Source organism: Vicia villosa, linkage group LG6 (assembly GCF_029867415.1).
Source record: "Vicia villosa cultivar HV-30 ecotype Madison, WI linkage group LG6, Vvil1.0, whole genome shotgun sequence".
Lineage (NCBI taxonomy): Eukaryota > Viridiplantae > Streptophyta > Magnoliopsida > Fabales > Fabaceae > Vicia > Vicia villosa.
In genome coordinates, this window is record NC_081185.1 from 157,160,594 (window position 1) to 157,176,767 (window position 16,174).

The following is a 16,174-nucleotide window of genomic DNA, read 5'->3' on the forward strand; positions in this document are numbered from 1 at the left end:
GTTGTCGATTATGTGTTTGAAGCGCAAAATGTTGTAGTAGATATAAAAGCCATTGTGTCTCACAAGAAGTGTTGGCAAGAGCTCTATCTTCTACCTTGGAGGAAGAATGAGACACAACATTCTGCTTCTTTAACTTCTAACATATGAGGTTTGATCTGAGGAAGAAAGTGAAGTCAATGATGGACCTTCGGGTGGTTGGACAAGATCCCTAATTAGATTTCGTGAAGCCTGGGATGTTCAGTGAAGAATCCTTCTAGAAATATAGACCCAGAGCTGGAGCATTTATGATGTAGCGCAAGATTTGTGTGACTGCCAGCATGTGTGTATTAGTTGGTGTGGCCAAGTATATTGGCTTAACTTCCAAATAGCGAAAGTAATAAATGAAGGCTACTTTTTCTTTCTTACAAGGTTATTCCTGTAGAAGATCTAGCTATCTTAAATCCAAGTAAATATTTGAGATGTCCTAGATCTTTGATGTTGAAACTTGTGTCTAAAATTTTCTTACTGTTATAAAATTCGGTTAAATAATTTCCTGCAAGTATGAGATCATCAACATAAATGAGAATGATAGTAAAGGAATTAACATATTTCTGGATAAATAAAGAATAACCATATCTTAATTGATGATATCCTAAGTTAATCAAAGTTGAAGTAAGCTTTTGGTTCCACTGGTTGCTAGCTTGTTTTAAACCATATATGAGTTTATTTAACTTACAAATCATATTCTTAGGGACCTTTAAGTCAGGGGATATTTCATGTAAACTTCCTCCTCTAAGTCACCATAGAAAAAGGTAGTATTAATGTCCATTTGGGGAAGGTGTCGATTTAAGGTTAAAGCAATGGATAATCTAAACCTTAAGTTTGATTAAATCTTTTAACAATAAGCATTGCCTCATGTCTCTTAATGTTTCCATTACCCAAAAACTTTGAGTTTAAAAATCCAATTTCATCCCATGGCAATTTTATTAGGATGGAGTGAAACTATATCCCAAGTATTTGTTTTAGTGAGAGATTTAAGTTCTTATAGCTTTTTGCCAATTTGGATTTTTTTTCAATTCAATTTGAGTAATTTGATTTGAAATTATATAATAATTAAACTCGAGCCTATTTATTGTCATATTTTTTTAAGCAAATTATTATTTTTTGTAACAATAATAAATAAAAACATAAAAAAGACAGAAGAAAAAAATGCCAAGAGATAATAATATCTAGTATGAGAGGGTTTTGGTTGGGGTTTGCAAATTGCAACTGCACTTTTGAAGTGTCTTCTTCTTCACATTGCATGTATCAATCATAAACAGATAACCCTTTCAGATTCAGTATCACACACACAACAATCTGGTGAGTCTATTTTCATTTTCCTTAATCTTAATTTCTTGCTTTTATCCGAAGAAAAACAATGGAAACTACACAGTTATCACTCACTTCACCAAAACTCTCCTTTTTATCATCTTCTTCTACCCCTTTATCATTTTTCATCTCAAACAAACTTCAATTTCTGAAAAAGCCTAATCTTTCTGTCAAACTCAATTGTTCACTTCAAAAATCCCAATTTTTGGGAACCAATTTAGGTTTGTTTGTTCCATCCCATGTCGATAGACCTAGGTTTCAAATTGGGCCAATAAGAGCTGCTGTGAAGAGAAGAAAAGAGAGGCCTTTTGATAATGTGATTCAGAAAGACAAGAAGCTTAAATTTGTTCTCAAGGTGAGGAAATTACTAGTGAGTCAACCTAATAGGGTTATGTCTCTTCAGGAATTGGGTAAGCATAAAAGGGATTTAGGGTTAGATAAAAAGAGGAGATTGATTGCAGTCTTGAGGAGATTTCCTGGTGTTTTTGAGATTTTGGAAGAAGGGTGTTTTTCTCTTAAGTTCAAAATGACTTCTGAGGCTGAAAGGCTTTATCTTGAGGAGTTGAGGGTTAGGAATGGAATGGAAGATGTTGTAGTTACTAAGCTTAGGAAATTGTTGATGATGTCTTTGGAAAAGAGGATTTTGTTAGTGAAAATTGCTCATTTGGCAACTGATTTGGGATTACCGAGAGAATTTCGCGACACGGTTTGTCATAGGTATCCGGAGTTTTTCAAAGTTGTTGAGACGGAAAGAGGTCCTGCGCTTGAATTAACACATTGGGATCCTCAGCTTGCGGTTTCTGCGGCTGAGTTATCTGCGGAAGATAATCGAATTAGAGAAATGGAAGAGCAGAATTTTATTATAGATAGGGCTCCTAAATTCAATAGAGTGAAGCTTCCTAAGGGTCTTAATCTTTCAAAAGGTGAGATGAGAAAGATAATGCAGTTCAGAGACATTCCTTATATATCGCCTTACTCGGATTTCTCAATGCTTCGTTCGGGGACGCCGGAGAAAGAGAAGCATGCTTGCGGAGTTATTCATGAGATTTTGAGTCTCACACTTGAGAAGCGGACTCTTGTTGACCACATGACCCATTTCCGTGAAGAGTTTAGATTCTCTCAGCAGTTGAGAGGGATGTTGATAAGACATCCTGATATGTTTTATATCTCTTTGAAAGGAGACAGGGATTCTGTGTTTCTTAGGGAAGCTTATCGAGATTCTCAGTTGGTAGACAAGGACAGATTGTTACTTATAAAGGAGAAACTTCGCTCTCTGGTTGAAGTTCCACGGTTTCGTAAAGGTAGGGGTGCTGCCCACACTAGAGTTGGAGATGGCACGGAAGAGAATGATATTGATAACAGACAAGACGAAAGTGGTGATGAGGAACAAGAATGGTCAGATGGTGATGATTTTAACAGTGATGGTGATGACGGCGACGATAATGATGATGACTGGATTGACGAAGAAGATGATGATGATGATGATGATGATGATGATACAGCGCTAGATTTTGATGACGAAGAAGAAGAAGATTTTGATGATGATGATGATGATGATGATGATGATGATGATGAAGGCGTAAAACAGAATAATGAAAAGGTCCTTGCTCCATCATTCCCCGATGGTCGTCTCAGAGAACGGTGGTAATCTTGAAAAGCCTTGCAAGCTCATGCTCAGAATTTTTCTTGGAAGAATATGAACAAAGACGTAGATGTTATGTCCAAATCATAGCAAAATGTCGAACTGATTTAGATGACTATATCTGCTGTATAATAGATTGATGCTTCTTAGAAGGTATTAATTATCCTTTAAACTTATATTTAGAGAGCCAAGTGGAATGAATGAATTAATCAAAAAGTTCAATTAAGTTATATTTCTTGCTGCATATCTTCTTTATATAGATTTCTCATTGATCATCCATGCTACATAGTTTTGCATGTATAATCAAATAAGTGTTACAACATGTTTAGTGTAACGTATGATTTCTAAGGTTGCCAGTTGCATATCTTCTTTATATGTTTGAGGGATTGCCAGTTTGAGGTGACAACCACCATATTTTTTATTGTTGAACAGGAATCTTTTATATTGCTCGAGGGATTGCAGTTTCTTCCATGGAAATTTAGACGTAACCTTTACTTACTACTAAATTAATGAAGGAACAAAGAATGTGACACTTTTAATTTCACCTTACTCTTATTGACAATTATAGAATTCAACGAACTTTCCATTTTTTTCTCTCATCACTTTCTAAATCCAAGTTAATGTTTGATCCGAAAAAATGGTTTCAATCGTCAAAGTTTAGCCACAAGTGTGGTCTTGAACCTAATTTCAATGATGTTTTTGTTTTACAATGATGTTTTTGTTTTATAATATATAGTAGTAGAAGTTGCGTTCGTTGATGAGTAAATTAGTTTAACTATATAACATGTTTTTAACATCTTTAAGAAACCTATCGTTAATACCAAGAAGCTAAATGCATAGTTTTTGTAGTTTTTCTTATAAAAACCATGTTCACATGTTTGGTTTGTTTCATGAACCAAACCAAAACAAAACAAAAACATAACAATGTTAAGTTTTGAGGTTTCATAATTTTGTAATTTACAGATTATAATAAGCTATGGCTTATACGGCATTTGGCATGGCTACATCTCTGACAACGTTTGCGACTAACGATATTACGAAAGCGAGGAGTTGTCGTCGTCGGTTGTGATCCTGCGTAGACATGAGTAAGCGTTCCATTATGCATAGATCATATTTTGATAACTATCTATGTTGTTCGTTCAAACGTATACACGGTGCGTCGGTTCAACCGAAGCTTAAGGAGAATGGATCAATGGGAAGTGGAACTTTGTTGTTTTTAGCTTTCTTAATCATTTCTATCTTATGGCTCTTAGAAGCCCTTATATATTGAAAACTTGTACCTTGTCCCTTATTATTTATGAAATTATCTTTTATCCTATGATGTTTACATTCTCTTAATAATTCCTTTAAAGTAATAAAAACAAATAAAAAATCTTTTGCATTGCATGTATCATGTCACGCATTCATTCCTGAGTCAGAGTCTCATTCCTTTCCTCATTCTCTCCTCAAAGTCAAAATGACACACCAATATAATATTCGCGCCAATCACCGTCAAAAAATGGCAGGTAGTGAAGTTGATGACCAAGAATGGCAAGAGGAAGTTGTTGTCTTGCGCACTGGTATTGAAAGACTGGCATCATTGGTTGAAGACCTGGTGGCTACTCAGAATCAACCATCAACTCAAGCTCAAGTTATTGTGAACGTGTGTTACGATATCCGAGAATCAACAAAGTATTTGGTGCAAATGCACACCCTCTTGTGTGAATTTGACTATTTTCCTCTACATGATTATAATGCTTGTTCAACCTGTTCCCATCCATCCATCCATGGATATATGACCGTGGTTGATGACCTTCAAAGCTTAATGGATAGAGGGATTATCAGTATAATCAGAAGGATAAGAAGAAATGAAGAAATCCACTATGTGAATATGGTACGAGGATATCCTGGTGAATTTTGTATTTACGATGTACGCTGGATGAGAGGTGACTTAATGCAAATAAATGCAACTATGGGAATAATGACCAATTTGCAAAGGCACAACTATGGCTCTTTCCAAATCTGCTGCAGAGATTCCTGTGGGTGCTCTGTTGTGAAGAGAGGAGTGCAACACTTGCTAGACAAAGGTATCATTCAAGTCACTAGAAACAGAGATGAAAATGAAGTCAACATGGTAGATGGATGCACTGGGAGGTATCGAGTATATGATATTAGCCAAATAAGATTAACATTAGTCCAGATACACATCGATATGTGTAAATTGGCGTTCTTTCAACATGATCAAGCTTCTTGTAAGACTGTTCAAAAAATTCCCGAGGATGTCTTCAGATCCGAAGAGATATTCAGAAGATGATTAATGACAAGAATCTTCATATCACTTTAACATTAATTCTTACATTATTATAAATTAATTTTGATAATTACTCTAACATTAATATATTTTAAATATTAAGATAATAATATATTAATATAATAATAAACATAATAATAATAATAATAAGTAATATTAGTAATAGATAATAGATAATAATAATGATGATAATCACTAAAAAATTACCAATCAATCAAACTGTTATTTTATATAATATTCATTCATTAAAATCATTAAATATTAAAGATATAAAATAACATTTTATGTTGTTCCTATATTATTTATAATTACATTGATCTTTTCTATTACTCCTTAAAATTCAACATATTCTCAAATATTATAATACTCGTATAATATTGATTCAAATAAACTCATTAGAATAAAACCACATAAACATGATCAATTGATCCTCTATATTATTTTTAAAATTTAATTTTTTTTCAAATATGTATTTATAAAATTACATATAATAACTAAAATCATTGGAAAAACACTCCACAAACGAAACAATAATAAATTTTTCTGATGAAGTTTAAAATTTCATAAACAAGGACAACAATATATAACAAGACTATCAAGCAACACGCAAGTTATATACCAGTTTCATAATATAAATAGATTCTAAAAATCCACACTTTGAAGAACTAACAATTTTCAACCCCTATACCCACCTCTCATATAATTTCACGTATTTTTTTTTGTTTTTACAATAATCTAACAATTTTCCGCAATTTTTTAATCCATTCTCATACACAAAAAAGTCAGCCTCTGTATTTACCACCCACAACTTCTAACACTTCTCTTACACACTCATTCACATACCTCAAAACTTTCATGTTTCTTTTTCATGCTGTAAAAATCCTTACACTAATTACACCATCGAGAAGTCGCGCCATTGCCTTCCGCTGTTACACAATCGGTATTGTCCCCTTTGATTTCTATTTCACTTTCAATCTAATGTTGTTTGGATGTTTGAAATTGGAGTTATTGATTGTTGGATGGAGGAATATTTGGAGGATGAAAGTTCTTGAGAGGGTGAAATGCTTTATGTGGTTGACCATGCATGATAGAATTCTAACTATGGAGAAGATGCATGCGTTTGGACATGGGAACACGAGTTGTTGTTTATGTGGATTAAAAAGAGGGTACTCTTCATGCTTTGAGAGACTGTAATTTGGTGAGGGAGGTTTGGAACTTTCTTGTTCCTAGCAGCTTACGTCGAGACTTCTATAATGTGGACTTGCATCAGTGGATTGAGATTAATAGTGACAAGAATACTGTTTGTATGCTACAAGTTGAAGATAGTTGGTGTCACTTTTGGGCTACTACTTGTCATGCCATTTGGGAGTGGAGGAATAGACAAATGCATGATGACCTTTTTGTGAGACCTTTTCTCATGCATGAAAATATTGTTAACAAGATACATGATTTTAAAGCTGCTTTGTGTACCAACAATATTATGAATTTGCACAAAGTGGAGAAGATGATTAAATGGGAGAGTCTTAGAGGAGATTTTGTTAAAGTTAATGTTGATGGAGTTCATACCCCTCAAGGTGGTGCCAGTTGTGGTGGATTAATTAGAGATGCAACGGGAGCTTGGTGCGGTGGCTTTGCTAAAGGAGTGGGTAGTTGTAGTCCATTGAGAGCGAGACTTTAGGGTATTTTGGAAGGTCTCAAGTTGGCTCGAGAGCTTGGTTATCGTAAGGTGATGATTGATTCTGACTCGAAGAAAGTTGTTGAGCTTTGTAATACTAACAATTCTGGGAAGCAGATTAGTTGCAGTCTAGTGCGACGCATTCATATGGAGATGGCAGAGATGGAAATGGTGGAGGTTTCTCATGTCTTTCAGGAGGTGGATGGTTGTGCTCACCAATTGGCCTTACATGGGAAAGTTCTTGGTTGTGTCCATAAAGTTTTTATTGAGATTTCTTCTTTGCTTGATGCTTTCATAAATAGGGATCAAATGGGTGTTTGGTATTCTAGGTTTGTTTTTGTGTAGTCTTTTTTTTTCCTTGGGCTTAGGCCCTCCATTAAACAAAAAAAAAGGGTTAAATAAGTCTGTAGTCCCTATAAATATGGCAACTTTCAATTTTAGTCACTGCAAATTTTTTCTTCAAACAATGGTCCTCGCAATATTTTCCGTCCCTATTTTTAGTCCCTCCCGTTAAATTTCACTAACGGAGGCTTACGTGGCACGCCACGTGTAACACCACGTCAATTAATGTCAATACTAATTAAAAATAGATAGATTGCGGGGGTTTTAAACTCCCTTTAAATAACTTAAAAAACCAGAAAATTTTCAGGAGCAATTAATCAAACTGTTGGTGGGGAAATCTTTGTTACTCTCATTCTTCACATTATCAAACCTACAGTGAATGTTTGAAATCATGATAAATAAGCTTTCACTGACATTGTCCAAATACAACATCGTATGTTTGGTTTGTTATGAGATTTTACAATAAAAGATAAGAAATTTTGTAGTTCATGCTGAAGCAGTTTGGATGATAGCAGTGACACCAATAAAGACGGAGAATGGCAGTGGTTTTTTTATTGTAAATTCTGCTAACAAATTATGTTTACTTTTTTATTTTTATTTTTTTGTAAATAAATTAATGTTTAGGTTATATTATGTATGCATGAATGATAATACACTTCAAAGCATGCTTTATTTGATTTGGTTATCAAATTCCAAGTGAACAGTTTATCGTTTTGCTTATTGCTTAGAATGTCATTAGTATCAACAAAAGCCTCTGATAAGAAGCGGCCCAATAGAATTAAAAAGAAGGCTGTTTGGCTAAAGGACTTCGTATGAACTAGGGAGGGAGGTCCATTTAGTATTTTTAATCAAGTTGTTATTTTATGTTTTTATCTTTTTCAGCCCATGGCCCATGTAGTAGATCAAACCCTACTACTATTTAAACATTGTATGCTGCCATATTATGTCAAGAAGAAAAGTTGATTTTATCTTATTGTCTTTTAATGCTTTCTAGATCTAGGGTTATTGAACACATATCTATCATTGGTGCTTTCCTTTACCTTTCTCAAGCCCTCTCATGGCTCCCCCAAAACCCCCAAACCCCTCTTCTAAAGAGATTTTAGAAGAAGCTTTACAAATGTCCTCATTACACTTAAACAATGCTATGGCTGAGACACAAGAGCAAATGGATGTAAGATTTGCTCAAGTTCATGAAGATATCTCCAAACAAGTGGGTCAGCTGCATACAAGGTTAGAGAATGACAAAGTGGAGGAAGAGTCAAAATACCAAGCTCTTATGGCAGCTCTGCAGAAAATTTCCTTACAAAAAGAACAACAAGCTGCTATACCTACCCATTCTGCACATTCTGGTGGCAGCACATCAGGTATACAACCCTCTTCCTTATCTTTTGGGTCACCTACTTTAACCCATGTGATCACACCCACCCACTCACCCATTACCCACACAGCTACCCCGACCCATTCTGTTTTCAGACCACCCGTAACCCACACTTTTTCCCCCACTCAGCCCACTATATCTACACCCCCAAATTTCCACGCTGTACCCCCACCACCACATTTTATTCCATACCCCCCATACACACCCCAATCTGCATTTGTCCCAATCACACAACCAGACCCATACCATCAGCTAGCCCACATACCCCCATTACCCCCTTTGCGTTCACCAAAACTTGAATTGCCTTTATTTGATGGGTCTAATCCATTGGAATGGTTATTTCAAGCAGATCAGTTCTTTAGTTTTTATAATCTTCCACCAGAAAATCGTTTATCTCTTATTTCATTTTATATGAAGGGTGATGCTTTAGGTTGGTTTAAGTGGATGCACCAAAATCGTTTGTTAACTGATTGGGTATCTTTCACAAGAGCTTTAGAATTACGTTTTGGTCCTTCTACTTTTGAAAATCATCAAGCTGAATTATTTAAATTAAAGCAAACTGGTTCTGTTATGGAGTATCAAACAAAATTCGAGCAACTTGGAAACCAAGTGGTGGGGCTACCTGCTGTAGCTATTCTAAATTGTTTCATCTCTGGCCTACATATGGAGATTCAAAATGAATTAGCTATCCATAAGCCTACATCTATTTCCCAAGCAATTGGGCTTGCCAAATTAATTGAGTCTAAACTCAAAGAGTCCAAACAAAAGTTCACTAAACCTTTTTCCACTTTCCAAAAACCAAGTCCCACACCCCCAACCACCCAGAATTTCAAACCACACCCTTCTTCGGCTCAGCCCAATCTTACTACTCAAAAAAGCCCCAACCAACAACAACCTAAATTTCCCATCCGTAAGCTTACCCAAGCCCAATTACAAGAGAGACGAGCCCAAGGCCTTTGTTTCAATTGTGATGAGAAATTCATCACGGGACATAGATGTTCCACAAACAGATTTTTCATACTCTTGGCTGATGAGGAGGGAGTGAGTGTTGAACCAGAAAATTTAAATTTGGAAGAAGCTCCTATGGAGGCAGACTTTAGTGATACTTACTTCCAGTTATCCCCTCAAGCTCTAACAGGCCATTACCACCCACAAACATTAAAATTCAAAGGAAAAATCCATGGGTTAACCGTTATGGTTTTGGTAGACACGGGTAGTACTCACAACATTATGCAGCCCCGAATTGCTCAGCACCTCAACCTCCCCACCACCCCAATCAACCAATTTTCTGTCATGGTTGGCAATGGATCCCACCTTCAATGTGAGGGAATTTGCAACAATGTTCAAATCCTGCTTCAAAATAAACCTTTCACCTTGCCTTTTTATTTACTACCGATTGAAGGTGCTGATATTGTTCTAGGAATGGCTTGGCTTAGAACACTAGGACCCATTCAAGCAGATTTTTCAATTCCCTCTCTCACTTTTCAACATCAAAACACCCCCCTAACTCTCACCGGTGATCCCAACTCAACCCCCATAAATACCTCTTTCCACCAATTACGCCAACTCATCCACACCGATGCCATTGCCTCTTTTCACTTATTAATAATGGAACCTATTCAGAACACTTCCCCCACAACTAAACTACCAGCTTCTGCCCCACCTAACCAAACCTTATTACCCACCCCCCTTACAAGACTTTTGACCAAATTTCAATCAATTTTTCAACAACCAAAAGGCCTTCCCCCACCAAGACCGCATGACCACCATATCAACCTTCTGCCCAACACACCACCCATCAATGTGAAACCCTACCGCTACCCTCATTCAAAAAAAGAAACCATGACAAAAATGATACAAGAGATGCTTCAAGAAGGCACAATCATACCTAGCACTAGCCCTTTTTCATCACCGGTCTTATTAGTCAAAAAGAAAGACGGAACGTGGAGATTTTGTGTTGATTATAGAGCATTGAATGCAGTAACAGTAAAGGACAGATTTCCCATACCCACTATTGATGAACTATTAGACGAACTCAGTTCCGCTACCATTTTTTCCAAGATAGACTTGTGTTCAGGATACCATCAGATCAGATTAGCATCAAAAGACACGTATAAAACAGCTTTTCGAACTTTCGATGGGCATTACGAATTCCTTGTAATGCCTTTCGGCCTCACAAATGGGCCATCTACTTTTCAATCAGCTATGAACGACTTACTTCGTCCTTTCCTACGAAAATTTGTTCTTGTTTTCTTTGATGATATTTTAATTTACAGTGCTAATTTTGAGGAGCATCTAACACATTTGCAGGTTATTTTAGAGTTGTTACAAAAGCAGGCATTTTTTGTGAAGCTACCTAAGTGTGTTTTTGCAGCAAGACAGATTGAATATTTAGGACACATTATTTCAAAAGGAGGAGTCGCACCTGATACTGAAAAAGTGAAGGCCATTTTGGATTGGCCAACACCACGTTCACTCTCGACGCTCCGAGGTTTTTTAGGCCTTACCGGGTTTTATCGCAGATTTGTTAAAGGCTACGCCACTCTCGCCGCTCCCCTCACCGATTTATTGCGTTCCACTAATTTCAACTGGAGTACAGAGGCTGCCAAGGCCTTTACAGAACTGAAACAGAAAATGACCGACATGCCGGTCCTGGCTTTACCAGATTTTACAAAAGAATTTTCAATTGAAACGGATGCCTCTGGTGTAGCCATCGGTGCTGTTCTGTCCCAAGAAGGTCACCCCATTGCTTTTTTCAGCAAAAAGATGTGTCCTCGTATGCAAGCTTCTTCGGTGTATGTTCGGGAAATGTTCGCCATCACAGAATCTGTGAAAAAGTGGCGTCAGTATCTCATTGGTCAACGATTTCATATATATACGGATCAAAAGAGCTTAAGAAGTCTGCTACTACAACGCATTCAAACACCAGAACAGGAAAGGTGGACAGCTAAGCTACAAGGATTTGATTTTGATATTTCATACAAACCTGGAAAATCGAATCTTGTTGCGGATGCTTTAAGCAGAAAGTTTGAACCAGAACCAGCAATCTTATTAGCTCTCTCATCTCCTCTTCCAGACTTGCTGCACACCTTGAAACATTTTTACAAAAATGATACAGTTGGTCAAAACTTATTACAGTTAGCAACTCAGAAGTCTCCAAACAACAATTACAGTGTGTGCCATGGCCTACTGTATTACAAACAAAGACTATTCATACCTGATATTGCTGAGTTGCGACAACAGGTACTACTTGAGTATCACCAGACACCAACAGCTGGCCATTCCGGCGTCAAGGCCACTTTAGCAAGATTGCGAGCTTCTTTTTGTTGGCCAGGGGTGTACCTCGAAGTTAAAAACATGATTAAACAATGTTCCATATGCCAGCACAATAAATATGATACACAGAAAAAAAAAGGCTTGCTGCAGCCATTGCCAATTCCGAAACAAGTTTGGGAAGAAATAACAATGGATTTTATTACACACTTACCAAGTTCTTGCGGTCATACGACTATCTGGGTAATTTGTGATCGATTGTCGAAATTTGTGCACTTCATTCCTCTGCCTAACCACTTTTCCGCAAAAGACTTGGCAAACCGGTTCACAGTAGAGATCTTTCGTCTTCACGGAGCACCTAAAACTATAGTTTCTGACCGGGATCCATTGTTTCTGAGCAAGTTTTGGAAGGAGTTCTTTAAGAATCAGGGGACGAGCCTGCAATACAGTACATCTTATCATCCTGAAACCGACGGCCAGACAGAAGTAGTAAATCGATCAGTAGAAACTTACTTACGCTGTTTTGCTGGGGATCATCCGCGTACTTGGCATAAATTTCTCCATTTAGCGGAATATTGGTATAACACATCTTTTCACTCAGCAATCCAGATGGCACCTTTCAAAGCTCTCTATGGCCGTGATCCTCCAAGTATCTTAGACTATGTCAGCAACTCGGTTTCAGATGTAGCTCTTGAAGATTCTCTGCAACAACAACAACAGATTTTGAACGACTTAAAAATACACTTGCAGAAAAGCAGAGTCGCAATGGAAAAGCAAGCGAATATGAAACGAAGGCATGTTACCTTTGTGGAAGGAGACTGGGTCCTTTTGAAGTTACAACCATATCGTCAGCACACGGTGCACCGTCGAGAATCTCAAAAACTTGCGCAAAGATACTTTGGCCCTTTTCGCATCATCAAACGGACAGGAACAGTTAACTACCTCTTGGATCTACCTTCTTCATCCCGCATCCATCCCATTGTTCATGTATCTCTGTTGAAAGCATACCATGGAACATTGCCATTGAAGGATTTCCAGCCACTTCCTTTACCGGACATCGTCGATTTCGAAATGAACTCGGATGAAGTCTGTCACAAACACAAACAATCAGATGCTAACACACAGACATCACAGAAGGCAAATACTAAGAATAACGAGACTTTACCAGGTTCGTTTTCGTCGGGAACAGCACATGCAAGAGGAGCGGATACGGGTTTGCACAGTGCCACCAATCAGCCACAGGATCTAACACCGCAAGGAGATCCGAATCGGAAAGGTCGAGTTGAAGTACAAAGAAGAAGAGAGAAGGTGCTTCAAACAAGAGGAGATTTTGTTTTGAATGGTGAAGAGGAAAGGGTACCGAAAGTGAAACAAGTGAACAAGGTAGAAAGGCAAAGAAAGAAAGGGGATCTGAGAAATGTTTACCGAGAGAGAGAGTTGTTGGATTCACAAAGTACTATACTTGGTGATATGGGGAAAGCCTCGGTGATAACGTCTTCAAATAACCAAAAGACAATTAATGGTACTTTAATTGGGAAAGACTTGCACGCTTCACAGAGAACAGCTGGTTTCACTGCCCAAGGTGATAAGTTTCAATATTCCAACCAATCAGAGGCCAGGAATCAGATTCTTCCTTATCTCCCAACGGCTAGCAAATCCCACAAGCACGTGGGTCTGTCTCCCCACGAGGACAGCTATTCTCCACCAAAATCCCACTTGCAAGGAGGAATGGGTGGGTTTCCAATTTCTCACGGCCCAAATACCATTCTGGATCCATCAGAGTCTTTTCCAATGAACCTTGAGGGCAAGGTTCTTGTTGGGCCCGGGAGTAATGATAAGAAGCGGCCCAATAGAATTAAAAAGAAGGCTGTTTGGCTAAAGGACTTCGTATGAACTAGGGAGGGAGGTCCATTTAGTATTTTTAATCAAGTTGTTATTTTATGTTTTTATCTTTTTCAGCCCATGGCCCATGTAGTAGATCAAACCCTACTACTATTTAAACATTGTATGCTGCCATATTATGTCAAGAAGAAAAGTTGATTTTATCTTATTGTCTTTTAATGCTTTCTAGATCTAGGGTTATTGAACACATATCTATCAGCCTCCTAGAAGAATGGTTAACTCATATATCACTTAACATCTAAATAATTCCATATTAAAGTAATGAAACAACAATAAAAGGATGTGTCCAACTACACAGAGTTGACAAAAAATGGTCATCAACACTAAATATAAGTTTGGTCTTATTTTGACATGTTAGCTAACAATAGATCATTCATAGGGTAATATAAGATAGTTGTTTTGCTACGGGTTTAGTTTTGTAGTGACACTGCCGCCGGAATTTTGTGCATATGACGAGAAAGTGACTCCACATAATGGAACGGTAATGAAAACAACTAAAGATTATTTTTATTTTTTAATTTCCAAATCTTGGTAGTGTTCAAGTCTCCAAATTGATTAAAAAACAAATTCATTTTCTTCTTCATTCTTTTTCAAATTGATTCAAAACTCCATTAATCTTTCATGTTCATCCAAGGCAAAATAGATTATAGCCAAATCAAACACTAGCATACAAGCAAGCATATACACAGGAAAGATTACCGGTGGATTCACGGATCAGCGGGGCGGTTCCGATCTGACTTCGCGAGGAGGACGATCAAAGTTGTGTCGTGCGGCTGCGAGTTGCCTGGTGATGCTTCCTGTTGTGTAAATTTGAAGGGCAGCTCTGGTGATGCTTCCTGCTTGGTGTGCATTTTTATGTCATGGAGAGAAGACTAATGATTTCAAGGTCTCTCCACATCAGTGAAAGCTTATTTATCATGATTTCAAACATTCACTGTAGATTTGATAATGTGAAGAATGAGGGTAACAAGGATTTCCCTACCAACAGTTTGATTAATTGCTCTTGAAAATTTCTGGTTTTTTAAGTTATTTAAAGGGGGCTTAAAACCCCTGCAATCTATCTATTTTTAATTAATATTGACTTTAATTGACGTGGCGTTACACGTGGCGTGCCACGTAAGCCTCCGTTAGTTAAATTTAACGGGAGGGACTAAAAATAGGACGAAAAATATTGCGAGGACCATTGTTTGAAGAAAATTTTTGCAGGGACTAAAATTGAAAGTTGTCATATTTACAGGGACTAAAAACTTATTTAACCCAAAAAAAAAAAGAATCACCATTATCATCGAATATTCATAATCATATACAAAGCTCTTAAAACACAGTAATGGAGGAAAAACCTAGAGGAAGGTGATGATCCCTCTTTACCCTTCATGCATTAACACCTATATAAGAGTAGTTCCCCCTACCTAAATTTCCAGTAGCTAACAAGTTTGGTTATGGCTTTCTTCTTCTCCCTCAAGACCTTGTTCTCCTTCACTCACTCTTGCCTATTTTTCCCAGTTGCACAATTTCTAGGTATCAAACTTTTGGTTCATTCACTTTACCATATATATTTAACCTAATATCATTTTTAATAATACCACACTTTGCTCTCAATTTTTTTATTCTACTCCCACCCTCTAATTTCTTTTTAATTTTAATTTCTATCCACAATATCTCTATTTTCCTTATTTTTCTATTATTTTATTATTTAAGTCAAATAAAACTATAATAAATCCCAATAAATTTCATAAAACCATATTACACATAATATTACCGAAATAATTAAACAACAATAATAAAATACAATTAAACAATTTAATCAAATTTAGGGTATTACATATGACGTCTCAACTTTATATAAGTTGGTTGTCATACATTTTTCAATCACCCAAATATATAATAACCAAAATCTAGATCTAAAATATTTTTTTCCACTCATACTACTCTATTCTAATATGGTATCAACAAGCTAACTCAATGCACGAATGAGCACCATCCTATTTGTCACTAAGTGGTGGTACATTGTCTCACACTCAATAATTATATATTCACCTTATTAACGAAACATAATAAAATAAAGTTTATATTTCATTCCATACCGCTCTATTTTATTTCGTTCCATTAATTTTAAATACTCTAAACATCACACTTTTATTGAATTTGTGCAATATAACCCGATATTTTTTATAAATTATGAAAAAAGTTACAAAAACAACATATCATAAATAGTTTAATTGACACACATATACATATACAATATAGATTTTTTTAACGGTTTAAATAAAAAATCAAAATGTCAATTTATTCAAATTATTGAAATTACAAGTACTTAAGCTA

General features: G+C 36.5%; 2 protein-coding genes across 4 annotated transcripts; both read left to right on the forward strand.

Moving 5' to 3' along the window:
* Positions 1–1,208: 1,208 nt before the first annotated feature.
* LOC131610736 (protein WHAT'S THIS FACTOR 1 homolog, chloroplastic) lies at positions 1,209–4,227 on the forward strand. 3 transcript variants are annotated; one of them, XR_009286617.1, is made up of 2 exons: positions 1,209–3,145; positions 3,956–4,227. XR_009286617.1 is itself a non-coding variant. In XM_058882769.1 (1 exon), the coding sequence occupies exon 1, from the start codon at positions 1,400–1,402 to the stop codon at positions 2,996–2,998; it is 1,599 nt and encodes a 532-aa protein (XP_058738752.1). In that variant the 5' UTR covers positions 1,209–1,399; the 3' UTR covers positions 2,999–3,222. The 3 variants fall into 3 exon arrangements, 1 of the variants encoding a protein (XP_058738752.1); XR_009286616.1 differs by lacking the exon at positions 3,956–4,227 and adding an exon at positions 3,425–3,572; XM_058882769.1 differs by lacking the exon at positions 3,956–4,227 and having other exon boundaries at positions 1,209–3,222.
* A 4,129-nt stretch (positions 4,228–8,356) lies between these two features.
* Positions 8,357–13,843, forward strand: LOC131615102 (uncharacterized). The gene has a single exon (XM_058886605.1). The coding sequence runs from the start codon at positions 8,357–8,359 to the stop codon at positions 13,841–13,843; it is 5,487 nt and encodes a 1,828-aa protein (XP_058742588.1).
* Positions 13,844–16,174: the final 2,331 nt, after the last annotated feature.

What these genes read in the sequence shown, in the direction of transcription:
- LOC131610736 (XM_058882769.1), top strand. Translation starts at nt 1,400, where the DNA reads ATGGAAACTACACAGTTATCACTCACTTCACCAAAACTCTCCTTTTTA.
- LOC131615102 (XM_058886605.1), top strand. Translation starts at nt 8,357, where the DNA reads ATGGCTCCCCCAAAACCCCCAAACCCCTCTTCTAAAGAGATTTTAGAA.